This window comes from Salvelinus namaycush, chromosome 33, assembly GCF_016432855.1.
Source record: "Salvelinus namaycush isolate Seneca chromosome 33, SaNama_1.0, whole genome shotgun sequence".
Taxonomy (NCBI): Eukaryota; Metazoa; Chordata; class Actinopteri; order Salmoniformes; family Salmonidae; genus Salvelinus; species Salvelinus namaycush.
This window is the reverse complement of record NC_052339.1, coordinates 34,781,839-34,801,547: the sequence shown is the minus strand read 5'-3', so window position 1 is coordinate 34,801,547 and position 19,709 is coordinate 34,781,839. Positions and strand designations below refer to the sequence as shown.

At 46.5% G+C, this 19,709-nt stretch overlaps 1 protein-coding gene across 1 annotated transcript; it reads left to right on the top strand.

Moving 5' to 3' along the window:
- Positions 1 to 2,050: 2,050 nt before the first annotated feature.
- On the top strand, positions 2,051 to 19,056 carry terf1 (telomeric repeat binding factor (NIMA-interacting) 1). Its single transcript, XM_038973082.1, has 10 exons — positions 2,051 to 2,240; positions 2,322 to 2,417; positions 2,571 to 2,698; positions 11,429 to 11,515; positions 11,751 to 11,900; positions 12,840 to 12,940; positions 13,254 to 13,280; positions 16,373 to 16,464; positions 17,649 to 17,755; positions 17,998 to 19,056. Exons 1-10 carry the CDS (start codon positions 2,057 to 2,059, stop codon positions 18,163 to 18,165), a joined length of 1,140 nt encoding a protein of 379 aa, XP_038829010.1. The 5' UTR covers positions 2,051 to 2,056; the 3' UTR covers positions 18,166 to 19,056.
- Positions 19,057 to 19,709: the final 653 nt, after the last annotated feature.

The following is a 19,709-nucleotide window of genomic DNA, read 5'->3' as shown; positions in this document are numbered from 1 at the left end:
CTCTCTTCTCTCCTCCTCTGGGAGACTGTGTATTTTCTTCTTCTCTCTTCTCTCCTCCTCTGGGAGACTGTGTCTTTTCTTCTTCTCTCTTCCCTCCTCCTCCGGGGAGACTGTGTCTTTTCTTCTTCTCTCTTCTCTCCTCCTCCGGGGAGACTGTGTCTTTTCTTCTTCTCTCTTCTCTCCTACTCCGGGGAGACTGTGTCTTTTCTTCTTCTCTCTTCTCTCCTCCTCCGGGGAGACTGTGTCTTTTCTTCTTCTCTCTTCTCTCCTCCTCCGGGGAGACTGTGTCTTTTCTTCTTCTCTCTTCTCTCCTCCTCTGGGGAGACTGTGTCTTTTCTTCTTCTCTCTTCTCTCCTCCTCTGGGAGACTGTGTCTTTTCTTCTTCTCTCTTCTCTCCTCCTCCGGGGAGACTGTGTCTTTTCTTCTTCTCTCTTCTCTCCTACTCCGGGGAGACTGTGTCTTTTCTTCTTCTCTCTTCTCTCCTCCTCCGGGGAGACTGTGTCTTTTCTTCTTCTCTCTTCTCTCCTCCTCCGGGGAGACTGTGTCTTTTCTTCTTCTCTCTTCTCTCCTCCTCTGGGGAGACTGTGTCTTTTCTTCTTCTCTCTTCTCTCCTCCTCTGGGGAGACTGTGTCTTTTCTTCTTCTCTCTTCTCTCCTCCTCCGGGGAGACTGTGTCTTTTCTTCTTCTCTCTTCCCTCCTCCTCCTGGGAGACTGTGTCTTTTCTTCTTCTCTCTTCTCTCCTCCTCTGGGGAGACTGTGTCTTTTCTTCTTCTCTCTTCTCTCCTCCTCCGGGGAGACTGTGTCTTTTCTTCTTCTATCTTCTCTCCTCCTCCGGGGAGACTGTGTCTTTTCTTCTTCTCTCTTCTCTCCTCCTCTGGGGAGACTGTGTCTTTTCTTCTTCTCTCTTCTCTCCTCCTCTGGGGAGACTGTGTCTTTTCTTCGTCTCTCTTCTCTCCTCCTCCGGGGAGACTGTGTCTTTTCTTCTTCTCTCTTCTCTCCTCCTCCTGGGAGACTGTGTCTTTTCTTCTCTCTTCCCTCCTCCTCTGCGGAGACCCTCAGTCTTTTCTTCTTCTCTCTTCTCTCCTCCTCTGGGGAGACCCTCAATCTTTTCTTCTTCTCTCCTCCTCAGGGGAGACTCTCTGTCTTTTCTTCTTCTCTCTTCCCTCCTCTGCCAGGGAGACCCTCTGTCGTTTCGGATGTTCCGTGATGATTGGTGTGCTGGTAGTCGGCCATCATTGGGGGATAAGGATGGAGGGGAAGAGGGAAAGAGGCATAGCCGTAGGGGGGGTCCACAAATTAATACATATCATACAAAACGTAACATATCATACTTAATGGAGAGTCTCTGATTTACATACAGAATAATATGAAATGCTCTGAGACCAGGTTGCAACGAGTGGCAGGGATAGGGAGGGATACTGAATCTTCTTCTTTGCTGTTGAGTCGTGTGTGTATTCGCTGTCTGCACTTTTGTAGGGGACGTCTTCATCTCTCTCTCGTCTTCACTTTTGGCCTTGCTCTCACTGCTGTCACTTTGTTCCTCGTCGTCGCCCGGGATGGAGTTGGAGGACTGGTGGGGGAAGTCGTCCTCTTTCACTCTAACAGGGCATTCCGTTTCCCCACATTTGACTACAGGTGGCCTAATTATCGCCTGATGCTCGTGACCGGATTTTCCCCATAATCGGATGGTACAGTTGTAGGCCTAGGCTACAGGCAGATTACTGGGGCGAGGGGTCACCCTCTAAATATTTATTAATCAGTTATCACAACCCAACGTTCGCTTAAGAATTCTAGGCATATGCTAAATAAATTCAAATAGAAAACACATTGACCAAAAGAAACCATCAGAACGTGACTCCGCAAATTTGTATGACTCCCTGATAAAATAAAGGTGAAATAAAATAAATAAACGTTTTGCTTGTGTTAGCTACTCCTAGGCGCTAGGGGGAGCTCTGTTCAACATAGAACGTCCCACCACCTGATGGACGCGCACATTTTGAATCAATAAAAAAAAAGTGTATTTCCTGTTATAGTAAACAGTTTGAAAACATTAGCCATGGAGGCTGATCCAAATAACAAAACATTGACAATTACAAGCACTACAGATGAAAATGTGTGCTTTTCGGATGTGGCAACTGTTGCTAAAAGATGGATGATTGATTTCAGTTTTGTTAGTTTGTGTCAATTCTTCAAGGAGGGCAAATTTGAAGAATTCAACCAAACGATTTCGACGCTGGAAAGTAAGTTTGCTGGCTAATGTCAATTTAGTTTATATGGGCTAATGTAGTTAGCTATAATGGGTCTGCATCATTCTGTTTTAGCGATCATTGATGGTACCCCCCATTTAAACGCCGAACAGAAACAGAAAAGGCAGATATGTGGCTTCCTCGCACGGATAATGCACGGGAAACATTTAGGTAAGTTAACTAGCTATATTTTAGTTTCGTTTTGTTGCCTTTCGTTTGTTTACACTGCAGGTATCAGTATCAGCTTCATTGTTGTCTTTACGTTTAGATGTCTAGATACCTCAAATTAACTAGTACAATATCTCGTTGTGTTGTTTTATGTAGACGTCTCCTTCGACAGAGACGAGCGGTTGTCGCCTCTGATGTCAGCTGTCGGTGTCTGGGCGTCTCAGAAAGAGACTGTGGCGAATGTCTCACTGTTCGAGCACATCACCAATCTACTCTATGTTCAGGTGATTTAATGTGTTGGTTTCTGTGCTCTACATTCCTTCTGTGTATACTGTCTGTCTACATGTAACAATTCATTATTATTATAGTCACACACTAACCAGACCAGGAGCCGCATCAAGAGTCTCGGAAGCAGGAGTGATTTTTAGCGTCAGTTTTGTCTTGTAAATTCCAATGAAAAATGTTACATGCTAGCTAGCATGAGGATGACAAGGGCAGGTTTCCAGGAAAACCGTAGTATTTAAATCTTCTCTGGAGCAGTGTGGATAAAGTTAACATTTGGAGTACAGTGGCATATCCCATCCCTGCATTGAGGTACGTTTTCTGTCCCATATCTCGTGCCAGTCCACGGTGTCTTTAATGTAACTATAATTGACTTCCGATCTTAATGCAGTTTAGTGTAAATGAGCTTAATGGTGTCATCTGGCAATATGGACAAACAAAACCTAATCCTTGGATCAGCACTCCTATTCTGAGAGGAATACAGCACATACAAGCTGTGAAACCGGGCATGGATTTCTAGGTATTGCCTTGCATTCTGTGTTTATAGCACTGATGAGCTGGCTAACTCACTGGTCTTCTCTTCCAGAGTGTCGCTGTGTGTCTGACTCACTGGTCTTCTCTTCCAGAGTGTCGCTGTGTTTCTGACTCACTGGTCTTCTCTTCCAGAGTGTTGCTGTGTGTCTGACTCACTGGTCTTCTCTTCCAGAGTGTCGCTGTGTGTCTGACTCACTGGTCTTCTCTCCCAGAGTGTCGCTGTGTGTCTGACTCACTGGTCTTCTCTCCCAGAGTGTTGCTGTGTGTCTGACTCACTGGTCTTCTCTTCCAGAGTGTTGCTGTGTGTGTCTGACTCACTGGTCTTCTCTCCCAGAGTGTCGCTGTGTGTCTGACTCACTGGTCTTCTCTTCCAGAGTGTCGCTGTGTGTCTGACTCACTGGTCTTCTCTTCCAGAGTGTCGCTGTGTTTCTGACTCACTGGTCTTCTCTTCCAGAGTGTTGCTGTGTGTCTGACTCACTGGTCTTCTCTTCCAGAGTGTCGCTGTGTGTCTGACTCACTGGTCTTCTCTCCCAGAGTGTCGCTGTGTGTCTGACTCACTGGTCTTCTCTCCCAGAGTGTTGCTGTGTGTCTGACTCACTGGTCTTCTCTTCCAGAGTGTTGCTGTGTGTTTCTGACTCACTGGTCTTCTCTTCCAGAGTGTCGCTGTGTGTTTCTGACTCACTGGTCTTCTCTCCCAGAGTGTCGCTGTGTGTTTCTGACTCACTGGTCTTCTCTCCCAGAGTGTCGCTGTGTGTGTCTGACTCACTGGTCTTCTCTCCCAGAGTGTCGCTGTGTGTGTCTGACTCACTGGTCTTCTCTCCCAGAGTGTCGCTGTGTGTTTCTGACTCACTGGTCTTCTCTCCCAGAGTGTCGCTGTGTGTGTCTGACTCACTGGTCTTCTCTCCCAGAGTGTCGCTGTGTGTTTCTGACTCACTGGTCTTCTCTTCCAGAGTGTTGCTGTGTGTTTCTGACTCACTGGTCTTCTCTCCCAGAGTGTCGCTGTGTGTGTCTGACTCACTGGTCTTCTCTCCCAGAGTGTCGCTGTGTGTGTCTGACTCACTGGTCTTCTCTCCCAGAGTGTCGCTGTGTGTGTCTGACTCACTGGTCTTCTCTCCCAGAGTGTTGCTGTGTGTTTCTGACTCACTGGTCTTCTCTCCCAGAGTGTCGCTGTGTGTGTCTGACTCACTGGTCTTCTCTCCCAGAGTGTTGCTGTGTGTGTCTGACTCACTGGTCTTCTCTCCCAGAGTGTCGCTGTGTGTGTCTGACTCACTGGTCTTCTCTCCCAGAGTGTCGCTGTGTGTGTCTGACTCACTGGTCTTCTCTCCCAGAGTGTCGCTGTGTGTTTCTGACTCACTGGTCTTCTCTCCCAGAGTGTCGCTGTGTGTTTCTGACTCACTGGTCTTCTCTCCCAGAGTGTCGCTGTGTGTGTCTGACTCACTGGTCTTCTCTCCCAGAGTGTCGCTGTGTGTTTCTGACTCACTGGTCTTCTCTCCCAGAGTGTTGCTGTGTGTTGCTGACTCACTGGTCTTCTCTTCCAGAGTGTTGCTGTGTGTTTCTGACTCACTGGTCTTCTCTTCCAGAGTGTTGCTGTGTGTGTCTGACTCACTGGTCTTCTCTTCCAGAGTGTTGCTGTGTGTCTGACTCACTGGTCTTCTCTCCCAGAGTGTCGCTGTGTGTCTGACTCACTGGTCTTCTCTCCCAGAGTGTTGCTGTGTGTCTGACTCACTGGTCTTCTCTCCCAGAGTGTTGCTGTGTGTCTGACTCACTGGTCTTCTCTCCCAGAGTGTTGCTGTGTGTGTCTGACTCACTGGTCTTCTCTCCCAGAGTGTTGCTGTGTGTGTCTGACTCACTGGTCTTCTCTCCCAGAGTGTTGCTGTGTGTGTCTGACTCACTGGTCTTCTCTCCCAGAGTGTTGCTGTGTGTGTCTGACTCACTGGTCTTCTCTTCCAGAGTGTTGCTGTGTGTGTCTGACTCACTGGTCTTCTCTTCCAGAGTGTTGCTGTGTGTGTCTGACTCACTGGTCTTCTCTTCCAGAGTGTTGCTGTGTGTGTCTGACTCACTGGTCTTCTCTTCCAGAGTGTTGCTGTGTGTGTCTGACTCACTGGTCTTCTCTTCCAGAGTGTCGCTGTGTGTGTCTGACTCACTGGTCTTCTCTTCCAGAGTGTCGCTGTGTGTGTCTGACTCACTGGTCTTCTCTCCCAGAGTGTGGCTGTGTGTTTCTGACTCACTGGTCTTCTCTCCCAGAGTGTCGCTGTGTGTGTCTGACTCACTGGTCTTCTCTTCCAGAGTGTCGCTGTGTGTTTCTGACTCACTGGTCTTCTCTCCCAGAGTGTCGCTGTGTGTTTCTGACTCACTGGTCTTCTCTCCCAGAGTGTCGCTGTGTGTTTCTGACTCACTGGTCTTCTCTTCCAGAGTGTCGCTGTGTGTTTCTGACTCACTGGTCTTCTCTTCCAGAGTGTCGCTGTGTGTTTCTGACTCACTGGTCTTCTCTTCCAGAGTGTCGCTGTGTGTTTCTGACTCACTGGTCTTCTCTTCCAGAGTGTCGCTGTGTGTGTCTGACTCACTGGTCTTCTCTCCCAGAGTGTTGCTGTGTGTGTCTGACTCACTGGTCTTCTCTCCCAGAGTGTCGCTGTGTGTTTCTGACTCACTGGTCTTCTCTCCCAGAGTGTCGCTGTGTGTGTCTGACTCACTGGTCTTCTCTCCCAGAGTGTCGCTGTGTGTGTCTGACTCACTGGTCTTCTCTCCCAGAGTGTCGCTGTGTGTTTCTGACTCACTGGTCTTCTCTTCCAGAGTGTCGCTGTGTGTTTCTGACTCACTGGTCTTCTCTCCCAGAGTGTCGCTGTGTGTTTCTGACTCACTGGTCTTCTCTTCCAGAGTGTTGCTGTGTGTGTCTGACTCACTGGTCTTCTCTTCCAGAGTGTTGCTGTGTGTTTCTGACTCACTGGTCTTCTCTTCCAGAGTGTTGCTGTGTGTGTCTGACTCACTGGTCTTCTCTTCCAGAGTGTTGCTGTGTGTTTCTGACTCACTGGTCTTCTCTTCCAGAGTGTTGCTGTGTGTGTCTGACTCACTGGTCTTCTCTCCCAGAGTGTCGCTGTGTGTTTCTGACTCACTGGTCTTCTCTCCCAGAGTGTCGCTGTGTGTTTCTGACTCACTGGTCTTCTCTCCCAGAGTGTCGCTGTGTGTTTCTGACTCACTGGTCTTCTCTTCCAGAGTGTCGCTGTGTGTTTCTGACTCACTGGTCTTCTCTTCCAGAGTGTCGCTGTGTGTTGCTGACTCACTGGTCTTCTCTTCCAGAGTGTTGCTGTGTTTCTGACTCACTGGTCTTCTCTCCCAGAGTGTTGCTGTGTGTTTCTGACTCACTGGTCTTCTCTTCCAGAGTGTTGCTGTGTGTTGCTGACTCACTGGTCTTCTCTTCCAGAGTGTTGCTGTGTGTGTCTGACTCACTGGTCTTCTCTCCCAGAGTGTTGCTGTGTGTGTCTGACTCACTGGTCTTCTCTCCCAGAGTGTCGCTGTGTGTTTCTGACTCACTGGTCTTCTCTCCCAGAGTGTCGCTGTGTGTTTCTGACTCACTGGTCTTCTCTTCCAGAGTGTCGCTGTGTGTGTCTGACTCACTGGTCTTCTCTCCCAGAGTGTTGCTGTGTGTTTCTGACTCACTGGTCTTCTCTTCCAGAGTGTCGCTGTGTGTGTCTGACTCACTGGTCTTCTCTCCCAGAGTGTCGCTGTGTGTGTCTGACTCACTGGTCTTCTCTCCCAGAGTGTCGCTGTGTGTGTCTGACTCACTGGTCTTCTCTCCCAGAGTGTCGCTGTGTGTTTCTGACTCACTGGTCTTCTCTTCCAGAGTGTCGCTGTGTGTTTCTGACTCACTGGTCTTCTCTCCCAGAGTGTCGCTGTGTGTTTCTGACTCACTGGTCTTCTCTTCCAGAGTGTTGCTGTGTGTGTCTGACTCACTGGTCTTCTCTTCCAGAGTGTTGCTGTGTGTGTCTGACTCACTGGTCTTCTCTTCCAGAGTGTTGCTGTGTGTGTCTGACTCACTGGTCTTCTCTCCCAGAGTGTTGCTGTGTGTGTCTGACTCACTGGTCTTCTCTTCCAGAGTGTTGCTGTGTGTGTCTGACTCACTGGTCTTCTCTTCCAGAGTGTTGCTGTGTGTGTCTGACTCACTGGTCTTCTCTTCCAGAGTGTTGCTGTGTGTGTCTGACTCACTGGTCTTCTCTTCCAGAGTGTTGCTGTGTGTGTCTGACTCACTGGTCTTCTCTTCCAGAGTGTCGCTGTGTGTGTCTGACTCACTGGTCTTCTCTTCCAGAGTGTCGCTGTGTGTGTCTGACTCACTGGTCTTCTCTCCCAGAGTGTGGCTGTGTGTTTCTGACTCACTGGTCTTCTCTCCCAGAGTGTCGCTGTGTGTGTCTGACTCACTGGTCTTCTCTTCCAGAGTGTCGCTGTGTGTTTCTGACTCACTGGTCTTCTCTCCCAGAGTGTCGCTGTGTGTTTCTGACTCACTGGTCTTCTCTCCCAGAGTGTCGCTGTGTGTTTCTGACTCACTGGTCTTCTCTTCCAGAGTGTCGCTGTGTGTTTCTGACTCACTGGTCTTCTCTTCCAGAGTGTCGCTGTGTGTTTCTGACTCACTGGTCTTCTCTTCCAGAGTGTCGCTGTGTGTTTCTGACTCACTGGTCTTCTCTTCCAGAGTGTCGCTGTGTGTGTCTGACTCACTGGTCTTCTCTCCCAGAGTGTTGCTGTGTGTGTCTGACTCACTGGTCTTCTCTCCCAGAGTGTTGCTGTGTGTTTCTGACTCACTGGTCTTCTCTCCCAGAGTGTCGCTGTGTGTGTCTGACTCACTGGTCTTCTCTCCCAGAGTGTCGCTGTGTGTGTCTGACTCACTGGTCTTCTCTCCCAGAGTGTCGCTGTGTGTTTCTGACTCACTGGTCTTCTCTTCCAGAGTGTCGCTGTGTGTTTCTGACTCACTGGTCTTCTCTCCCAGAGTGTCGCTGTGTGTTTCTGACTCACTGGTCTTCTCTTCCAGAGTGTTGCTGTGTGTGTCTGACTCACTGGTCTTCTCTTCCAGAGTGTTGCTGTGTGTTTCTGACTCACTGGTCTTCTCTTCCAGAGTGTTGCTGTGTGTGTCTGACTCACTGGTCTTCTCTTCCAGAGTGTTGCTGTGTGTTTCTGACTCACTGGTCTTCTCTTCCAGAGTGTTGCTGTGTGTGTCTGACTCACTGGTCTTCTCTCCCAGAGTGTCGCTGTGTGTTTCTGACTCACTGGTCTTCTCTCCCAGAGTGTCGCTGTGTGTTTCTGACTCACTGGTCTTCTCTCCCAGAGTGTCGCTGTGTGTTTCTGACTCACTGGTCTTCTCTTCCAGAGTGTCGCTGTGTGTTTCTGACTCACTGGTCTTCTCTTCCAGAGTGTTGCTGTGTGTTGCTGACTCACTGGTCTTCTCTCCCAGAGTGTTGCTGTGTGTGTCTGACTCACTGGTCTTCTCTCCCAGAGTGTTGCTGTGTGTTGCTGACTCACTGGTCTTCTCTCCCAGAGTGTTGCTGTGTGTTGCTGACTCACTGGTCTTCTCTTCCAGAGTGTTGCTGTGTGTGTCTGACTCACTGGTCTTCTCTCCCAGAGTGTTGCTGTGTGTGTCTGACTCACTGGTCTTCTCTCCCAGAGTGTCGCTGTGTGTTTCTGACTCACTGGTCTTCTCTCCCAGAGTGTCGCTGTGTGTTTCTGACTCACTGGTCTTCTCTTCCAGAGTGTCGCTGTGTGTGTCTGACTCACTGGTCTTCTCTCCCAGAGTGTTGCTGTGTGTTTCTGACTCACTGGTCTTCTCTTCCAGAGTGTCGCTGTGTGTGTCTGACTCACTGGTCTTCTCTCCCAGAGTGTCGCTGTGTGTGTCTGACTCACTGGTCTTCTCTCCCAGAGTGTCGCTGTGTGTGTCTGACTCACTGGTCTTCTCTCCCAGAGTGTCGCTGTGTGTTTCTGACTCACTGGTCTTCTCTTCCAGAGTGTCGCTGTGTGTTTCTGACTCACTGGTCTTCTCTCCCAGAGTGTCGCTGTGTGTTTCTGACTCACTGGTCTTCTCTTCCAGAGTGTTGCTGTGTGTGTCTGACTCACTGGTCTTCTCTTCCAGAGTGTTGCTGTGTGTGTCTGACTCACTGGTCTTCTCTTCCAGAGTGTTGCTGTGTGTGTCTGACTCACTGGTCTTCTCTTCCAGAGTGTTGCTGTGTGTTTCTGACTCACTGGTCTTCTCTTCCAGAGTGTTGCTGTGTGTGTCTGACTCACTGGTCTTCTCTCCCAGAGTGTCGCTGTGTGTTTCTGACTCACTGGTCTTCTCTCCCAGAGTGTCGCTGTGTGTTTCTGACTCACTGGTCTTCTCTCCCAGAGTGTCGCTGTGTGTTTCTGACTCACTGGTCTTCTCTTCCAGAGTGTTGCTGTGTGTTGCTGACTCACTGGTCTTCTCTTCCAGAGTGTTGCTGTGTGTGTCTGACTCACTGGTCTTCTCTCCCAGAGTGTTGCTGTGTGTTTCTGACTCACTGGTCTTCTCTTCCAGAGTGTTGCTGTGTGTTGCTGACTCACTGGTCTTCTCTTCCAGAGTGTTGCTGTGTGTGTCTGACTCACTGGTCTTCTCTCCCAGAGTGTTGCTGTGTGTGTCTGACTCACTGGTCTTCTCTCCCAGAGTGTCGCTGTGTGTTTCTGACTCACTGGTCTTCTCTCCCAGAGTGTCGCTGTGTGTTTCTGACTCACTGGTCTTCTCTTCCAGAGTGTCGCTGTGTGTTTCTGACTCACTGGTCTTCTCTCCCAGAGTGTCGCTGTGTGTTTCTGACTCACTGGTCTTCTCTCCCAGAGTGTCGCTGTGTGTTTCTGACTCACTGGTCTTCTCTCCCAGAGTGTCGCTGTGTGTGTCTGACTCACTGGTCTTCTCTTCCAGAGTGTCGCTGTGTGTTTCTGACTCACTGGTCTTCTCTCCCAGAGTGTTGCTGTGTGTGTCTGACTCACTGGTCTTCTCTCCCAGAGTGTTGCTGTGTGTTTCTGACTCACTGGTCTTCTCTTCCAGAGTGTCGCTGTGTGTGTCTGACTCACTGGTCTTCTCTTCCAGAGTGTCGCTGTGTGTGTCTGACTCACTGGTCTTCTCTTCCAGAGTGTCGCTGTGTGTGTCTGACTCACTGGTCTTCTCTTCCAGAGTGTCGCTGTGTGTTTCTGACTCACTGGTCTTCTCTCCCAGAGTGTCGCTGTGTGTTTCTGACTCACTGGTCTTCTCTCCCAGAGTGTTGCTGTGTGTGTCTGACTCACTGGTCTTCTCTTCCAGAGTGTCGCTGTGTGTTTCTGACTCACTGGTCTTCTCTTCCAGAGTGTCGCTGTGTGTTTCTGACTCACTGGTCTTCTCTCCCAGAGTGTCGCTGTGTGTTTCTGACTCACTGGTCTTCTCTCCCAGAGTGTTGCTGTGTGTGTCTGACTCACTGGTCTTCTCTTCCAGAGTGTCGCTGTGTGTTTCTGACTCACTGGTCTTCTCTTCCAGAGTGTCGCTGTGTGTTTCTGACTCACTGGTCTTCTCTCCCAGAGTGTTGCTGTGTGTGTCTGACTCACTGGTCTTCTCTCCCAGAGTGTCGCTGTGTGTGTCTGACTCACTGGTCTTCTCTCCCAGAGTGTCGCTGTGTGTCTGACTCACTGGTCTTCTCTCCCAGAGTGTTGCTGTGTGTTTCTGACTCACTGGTCTTCTCTCCCAGAGTGTCGCTGTGTGTTTCTGACTCACTGGTCTTCTCTCCCAGAGTGTCGCTGTGTGTTTCTGACTCACTGGTCTTCTCTCCCAGAGTGTCGCTGTGTGTTTCTGACTCACTGGTCTTCTCTCCCAGAGTGTTGCTGTGTGTCTGACTCACTGGTCTTCTCTCCCAGAGTGTCGCTGTGTGTTTCTGACTCACTGGTCTTCTCTCCCAGAGTGTTGCTGTGTGTGTCTGACTCACTGGTCTTCTCTCCCAGAGTGTTGCTGTGTGTGTCTGACTCACTGGTCTTCTCTCCCAGAGTGTCGCTGTGTGTGTCTGACTCACTGGTCTTCTCTCCCAGAGTGTTGCTGTGTGTCTGACTCACTGGTCTTCTCTTCCAGAGTGTTGCTGTGTGTGTCTGACTCACTGGTCTTCTCTTCCAGAGTGTTGCTGTGTGTCTGACTCACTGGTCTTCTCTCCCAGAGTGTTGCTGTGTGTTTCTGACTCACTGGTCTTCTCTTCCAGAGTGTTGCTGTGTGTCTGGAGAAAGGGAACTGCGTCATGGCATCATCAGCTCTCAAATGGCTCGAGGAGGAGTGTGAAATCCCACAGGTAAGCAATGCCTCCACAGCACTTATATGACTGGGACTTTTAAAGTACCTGTCCAGTGTTTACAGATTTCCATGAAATAATGAGTTATAATATGATTGGTCCCAGGTCTGTGTGTGCTCTTGTCAACTCTATTGTCATTGTCAAGCCATTTGGAATGACATTGAGTGACAGGGAGTTGGCACGATTGTACAAACAGAGTGGCACTCGGGCTATATGTCCCTCTCTTCGTTTACAGAACTTGGGAATCAAGTTGTCGTTGATCGTGAGTAAGAGGGACACGTACCACCCGTTCCTGCTCAACTTCAGCTGGAACCGTCTGCTGGAGAATATACAGACCTTCCTGGATCGCTTCCTGGAGGAACACCCATCGGACTTCCTGCTCCAGGTAGGGAGCTGAACCAGTGACTAGGGTTTGGGCAGTCTCCAGATTTTCATACCGTTCTTCTCTCATCCCTGGAGTTTTGGATTTACCGGTTTAGTACACAAGGGGACGCCAAAAAAAGCTCAAATGGGCTTCGATTATTAGAATGCTAACATCATGAGCACTAGTAATAGTGATTTTACATGGAGGCTGCTAGCAAAATATGCTAACGACGCAAACAAAAATAAATGAATTGCAAAGACATACACTACTGTTCGAAAGTTTTACAACACCTACTCATTCAAGGGTTTTTCTTTATTTTTTACTATTTTCTACATTGTAGAGTAATAGTGAAGACATTAAAACTATGAAAGAGTGTGCAAAGCTGTCATTAAGGTAAAGGGTGGCTATTTGAAGAATCGCAAATATAAAATATATTTTGATTTGTTTAACACTTTTTTTGGTTTTTACTTGATTCCATGTGTGTTATTTCATAGTTGTAATGTCTTCACTATTATTCTGCAATATAGAAAATAGTAAAAAATAAAGAAAAACCCTTTGAATGAGTAGATGTTGTAAACTTTTGACTGGTAGTATACACTATCCATTTCTCAATTGTCGCAATGTTTAAAAATCCTTATTTAACCTGTCTCCTCGCCTCAATCTTCACAGATTTTTGAAGTGGATGTAACGGGTGACATCAATAAGGGATCGGGGGGGGGGGGGTGCATCAAGCTGCCTGGGGGTGTACTGGTGCATCAAGCTGCCGGGGGGGTGTACTGGTGCATCAAGCTGCCGGGGGGGGGGGTGTACTGGTGCATCAACTACAGAAACGGGGAATAGGCTCCTGTCCTATGGGTCCTTCTGGCTCGTACAAGGCTTACTTACTTAGGGTTATAGGGTGCCTTTTGGGAAGGAACCCCTGTATAGTGTCTTTATTCTGCTTGTCCCCCTGTATTTCAGGCAGCCACTAAGGTGGTCAAGGCAGGCCAGGAGACAGGGGAGGATTCTGAGACTCGGGAGGCGTCATATACTACCAGCCAATCCTCTGAACACTCCAAACAGTAAGGACTGGTTCGGCACGTCTTTTATCTACTATAACGTAACGTATAACGTACTTTAACCCTGTATGCATAATCAAATCATTTGATTAGACTTCTTATTATTGGATTTTAATCAATTGAGTGTAGTATTTTTTTTTGTATTGTCTTCATCGTTAACTGTGCATTCTGAGTATTTCAGTCTTGTCGACTACGAGCCTGAATCAAATGAAGATGCTCAACAGAAGCATTATGGGAACAACCTCAAACTGTCATATATTTTCAGTTCAGAAATGATTTTTGAGGTGAAAATAATGTATGCTGCTTTTCCTACCAGGAATCAGGAGACCAGTGTCCTTATGAGGTGAGTGTTGTTGTACGTTACTTAGAATAAATGACCGTTGGGATAAAATAATAAAAACACTGAAGACTTATTTCAGCTAATGGAGAGGAGGAAGGTTACCTTCTGAAACATGGAAACTGTGAATACTGTATATTCGGAATGTATTCAGACCTCTTCACTTTTTCAAAAAACAATTACTTAACAGCCTTATTCTAAAATTGATTAAGTTAATTGTTTTCCTCGTCAATGTATACACAATACACATTAATGACAAAGGTGAAACTTTTTTAAATGTTTTTATTTTGCAAATGTATTAAAAGTTGTAAAAAATTAACTTTGCTAAATAAGTATTAAGACCCGTTGGAACCACCAAGACTCTTCCTAGAGCTGGCCGAACTGATCAACCGGCGAGGTGACCAAGATCCCGATGGTCATTCTGACAGAGTTCCTCTGAGTGGGAGAACCTTCCAGAAGGACAACCATCTCTGCAGCACCTCACCCAATCAGGCCCTTTATGGTAGAGTGGCAAGACGGAAGCCACTCCTCAGTAAAAAGGCACATCACAGCCTGCTTGGAGGCATCTAAAGTTTGTCTGGTCTGATAAAAGCAAGATTGAACTCTTTGGCCTGAATGCTAAGCATCACATCTGGAGGAAACCTGGCACCATCCCTACGGTGAAGCATGGTGGTGGCAGCATCATGCTGTGGGGATGTTTTTCAGCGACAGGGACTAGGAGACTAGCCAGTATCGAGGGAAAGCTGACCGGAGCAAAGTACAGAGAGATGCTTGATGAAAACCTGCTCCAGAGTGTTCAGGACCTCAGACTGGGGCGAGGGTTCACCTTCCAGCAGGACAACGACCCTAAGCACACAGCCAAGACAACGCAGTAGTGACTTCGGGACAAGTCTCTGAATGTCCTTGAGTGGCCCAGCCAGAGCCCGGACTTGAACCCGATCGAACATCTCTGGAGAGACCTGAAAATAGCTGTGCAGCGACGCTCCCCATCCAACCTGACAGAGCTTGAGAGGATCTGCAGAGAAGAATGGGAGAAACTCCCCAAATACAGGTGTGTCAAGCTTGTACTGAGTAAAGGGTCTGAATGCCTTTTTACATTTTTAATACATTTAACCTGTTTTTGCTTTGTCATTATGGGGTATTGTGATGTCATTATGGGGTATTGTGATGTCATTATGGGGTATTGTGATGTCATTATGGGGTATTGTGATGTCATTATGGGGTATTGTGATGTCATTATGAGGTATTGTGTATAGATTGATGAGGGGGGGGAAAACTAATTTAATACATTTTACAATAAGGCTGTTACGTAACAAAATATAGAAAAGGTCAAGGGGTAGAAACTTAACTTTCTGACTTGGGCGGTGGTCAAAAGTTGTGCTCACTCATCCTCAAGTCAAACCACGTTCATTTTGACCAGGGGATTATGGGGGATTATGACCTTGCTAGTAGGTCAATGTCTGCTTCCGGGGCGTCGTTTATAACTGATGTCTGCGCACACACACACAATGATTTATTAACTTGCCGCCCACCACACATACTCATGTTTCCTGTTTATAAATCAGACCTGTCAGAGAACTGCACGTGTGAACGAGCGTCATAACTCTGCCTGAAAACACCCTTCAGTCACCTTTTTATGGTGACGATAACACTCTTATTTTCTGTACACTTTGGAAGTATTGGAATTAGGCCCAGACAGTATATCTAAAGGAAATAGCCATTTCGAAATCAAATGTCTTTGGGAGGTGTTGTCAGAAATGTTTTCTGTTGCGCTGACATTTGTTGATTCTGAAAGACACAAACAAATGCAAATTGTTGTGGAGCTGTAAACAGATCGGGGGTGGGGGGGGGTTTCAATAATATTTTGTGTTTACTTTCTCCCGACCCTAAATATGCTGCCCTGCCCACAAAATTCAGAAATATTGTCTACTTGAACACAAGGAAAACTACAGTAGGCCTCTTTACAATGGTAACCTGTTAAGTTCTACTGTATGTTATAAGCCACGCAGCCTGTCCTCTGCATGGAGCAAACACTTAAAATGTATATTAACCTATCTAATAGGCCCGATTTTAAAATGAGATGCTAATTTGTTGTATGGCTACATGGGGAATATGAACTCATCATGGCCAGAAAATATGAAATGTTTATGATATATGTATTATGTTTATAAATGAAATATTGTCTACGCCAGACATTACAGTTATTCAGACCTAGCCAACAGTCGTCAATTGGAAAAGGTGAACCGTTTGTCAGTTCTACCGTTTTAAACTGGGCTTCGGATCGTGTAGAGCAAAATTAGGCTGCTTGAAATGGCTTCTCTATTTACCACTGTGAAGTGGGTCCGTTTTTTAAATGAGAGATGAGACGAATGGTAAGCCCTATCCATCGTTCTTGGTCTATAGGCTATTTTCACCAGTGTGAAACCATCGCAGAATAAATTCATTTTCTGACTGGTGGTCATGGAAACTCAATAAATCATGGAAAATAGATGTGTTTTTCTAATTATTTTACAATGCAAAGATACATCGATTTTTCACTTTTCTCACTAACAGCAAATGATTGCATCTTGTTATATTTGGTTACATATTCTTTCAAGGCTACTTTTTGAAATGCTAGATTTCAAACACAAACTGTGTGCATGGTCTGAAGTTTGTGGGAGGACAAGCACATTTCTAACGTGAAGTTCTGTCTTTATAAACTTTTGCTTGAGCTGGTGAACTCATATTTTGGGGTATATTTTGCAACGCTTATAAACGAGGCCCCCCATGTGCGAGCGTGGTCAAACCTCATGTGGTCATTAAGCTGGCTGTGGGCCCTGGTCAAAAGGAGCGGGCCCTGGTCAAAAGGAGATGGCTGCGGGCCCTGGTCAAAAGGAGATGGCTGCGGGCCCTGGTCAAAAGGAGATGGCTGAGGGCCCTGGTCAAAAGGAGATGGCTGAGGGCCCTGGTCAAAAGGAGATGGCTGCGGGCCCTGGTCAAAAGGAGATGGCTGCGGGCCCTGGTCAAAAGGAGTGGGCTGCATAAGGAAATAGGGTGCCATTTAGGAAGCATCATTTAGGAAGCATCATTGTCTAATGATATATTGCATTTCTCCTCAGACCCAAGAAGAAGCTGCTATCAACAAGGAATATTCATCCCTGGAAACCAGAGTCTGGCAAGAAGCCTGCACTCACTTTTATGAGACAACGGGGTATGGTCTACCACTCTCTCTTCCAGTATGTACAGTATATTTAACATCTTGGGGGATTTTTAATGCTCTTTGTTCCGTCACAGTAATTCTCCATTGCTCTTGAGAAAGAACATGGTTATAATGCCAAGTGGAAGAACTAGCTACATGTTGTACATGTAAAATGTACAATCTATTTATCATGCTGTTTGTCCCTGTAAAGTTGGCTTTAAATGCTCATGTTCTATAATAGTTACACAACCACAAGAAACTGTGTGTTCGCATGGTCTGACGTTTGTGGGAGGACAAGCACATTTCTAACGTGAAGTTCTGTCTTTATAAACTTTTGCTTGAGCTGGTGAACTCATGTTTTGGGGTATATTTTGCAACGCTTATAAACAAGGCCCTCATGTGCCAGCGTGGTCAAACCTCATGTGGTCATTAAGCTAGCTGTGGGCCCTGGTCAAAAGGAGCGGGCTGCGGGCCCTGGTCAAAAGGAGCGGGCTGCGGGCCCTGGTCAAAAGGAGATGGCTGTGGGCCCTGGTCAAAAGGAGCGGGCTGTGGGCCCTGGTCAAAAGGAGCGGGCTGTGGGCCCTGGTCAAAAGGAGCATGTTCTATAATAGTTACACAATGTCTAATTACTATCTATCCAGATGTAATATGTAGCAAATTACTTTATTCTTTCTATGTAATAACTGGGGGGGACAAAAATGCCATGTATGTCAAATGTATAAAAGACGAAAACAAGTTTATTTTTGTCCTCCTGGAGGGTGGATGGACCCAAAAATAAAACCATAAAAAAGAGAAGTTGACTCTCTCTGTCTCTCTCTGTCTCTCTCTGTCTCTCTCTGTCTCTCTCTGTCTCTCTCTGTCTCTCTCTGTCTCTCTCTGTCTCTCTCTGTCTCTCTCTGTCTCTCTCTGTCTCTCTCTGTCTCTCTCTGTCTCTCTCTGTCTCTCTCTGTCTCTCTCTGTCTCTCTCTGTCTCTCTCTGTCTCTCTCTGTCTCTCTCTGTCTCTCTCTGTCTCTCTCTGTCTCTCTCTGTCTCTCTCTGTCTCTCTCTGTCTCTGTCTCTGTCTCTGTCTCTGTCTCTGTCTCTGTCTCTCGCTCTCTGTCTCTGTCTCTGTCTCTCTCTGTCTCTCGCTCTCTGTCTCTCTCTGTCTCTCGCTCTCTGTCTCTCTATCTCTCTCATATGCTGTTTGTCCATGCAGTGTCGACGAGGTTGACCTACCGAAGAGCCTCGTCTGAGACGACCCTGAACACCACCACTCTTAGCAACACGACTCTGAACACCAATACAACCAGGAAGACTCATGGCGTAGGTCAACTAGAGCACTGTTTCCCTGATGGGGGCACACTTTAGTCATTTATACAATTAAATGTTCCAAAAATATATGCATACATGTTTTATATATATTCGTTCTAATGGCGTACAACAGTTGAATTAAGCTCATGAGGCGTTTAGAAGTTATTTTCCTCAAGTATCAACGGCTATTGTTCATTTTTAAAAAGTCCAAAATGGATGTACCAACCCCCAGATTGCCCCTATTTCCTGTGTAGAGATGGCCGTGGGATCTGGACCTGGCGCTGAAGGCGGGAGTGAAGCGTCACGGGGAGGGGAAATGGTCACGTATCCTCCAGGGACACGACTTCCATGGTCGCACAGGGGTTCAACTCAAAGACCGCTGGAGGGTCCTCAAGAAGGCGCATAAAGTCAACTCCCCCTAAGGCTGTGTCTCAAATGGTATCTTATTCCCTAAGAAGTGCACTACTTTTGACCAGAGCCCTATGGGAACTCCTGAATAGAAAAAAGGGTGCAGTTTGGGACGTGACCTTGGGACTAAGTTTAGTCTGTGGATTCCAGGGTTTATATACAGTACTCTGTTAGTAATATTGCCTAGTTTTAATAAATAGTGTTAAAGTTCAAGCCCCTTGGTTTTCTCTTTTAAGCTCTGTTTTAGTACCGCTCACTGTACAGTTTTATATAATTGTAAATAGTTTATGCTTTTGGGTCCTTGTATTTCCAGAGTTGCTGTGTGTGTGAGTGAGAGAGTAAGTTTAACTAAGGCTGTGATTCAATCCGATGGAGGCGATTTCCCATTGAGTGGAAATATGCCGGGTTTACCATGACTCTCCATAAACAAACAGGAGAACATTTAAAAAAGCTGCATTGTCTACAACCTGCAACTGGATTGAATCCCGGCCTTTCTTAACACAAGGCTTCAATGCCGTTAACCGATAACTACCAGTAGCTGGCGTGATATTACTACCAGTGACCAGCAGAGGGAGCTACATATCCTTCTGTGGACAATAGCAGCTGAACTTAAACTTGTATATTAATCATTTTTTTAGAAAATCATTTATCCTTCTAGTTATCAATGGCTAAAGAAACAAAGATTAGAACCATCTGAACAAATTGGTCAAACATTTATAAAAAATTATTTCATTGTGTTTATTTTATTTATTTTTACAGTGTATTTATTTCTGCAATATTAACAGGGATGATACAAAAGCAGAATTGTCTATTGTGAAGTAGTCCTCTCTCATTTTGGAATGTCATATCTTGTCTGTACATAGAAAGGAGATACTCAAATGTTTTCTTTAAAATATTCTGTTAAATAAAGCTCACTTTGATTTGGTGTGTGATTTTTGACTGTTTTAAGTACGAATATATCTTGTTGAGGCTGCGTCTGAAAAGTCACCCTATTCCCTACAGAGTTAGCACAACTTTTAACCAGAGCTCAAAGGGCCCTAGTCTCGTTCACTAGAGCCACTGTGAGAAGCCTGGGTGTCTGAGGCGTTCTAAACTGGTTGCAACACAACCGACAATGGACTAATACAGACAGGGTTGGCTTACATTGTTGACAACAGCTAAACTATATTTCAGCACCAAATGTTTATTGAAAACATAAATACATTTGCACACTGAGCACTTGTATCTCAAATATATCGTTAGATTTGTTAGTTAGCTAGCTAATTTGTGCCATATTAGCATTGACATGAAATCAGTCAAAATACCTGGTATCAAGAACAAGGTCAAATTACATTAAGTAAAGTAGCGCTTAAGTATTTTGTGGTAATAGAAGTTTAAAAAGTTTCACTTTGCTATTTAAACCAGCTGTTAAATTTAGTAAAAGTTCAATAATAGGTCTGATTACTTTAATATAGTACTATATCAACCTTTTTACTTTGGGTTGTGGGGCAGTTAGATCACACATTTCATCAGACATAACTACACTTCAATACACTCAAACAACTACACTTCAATACAC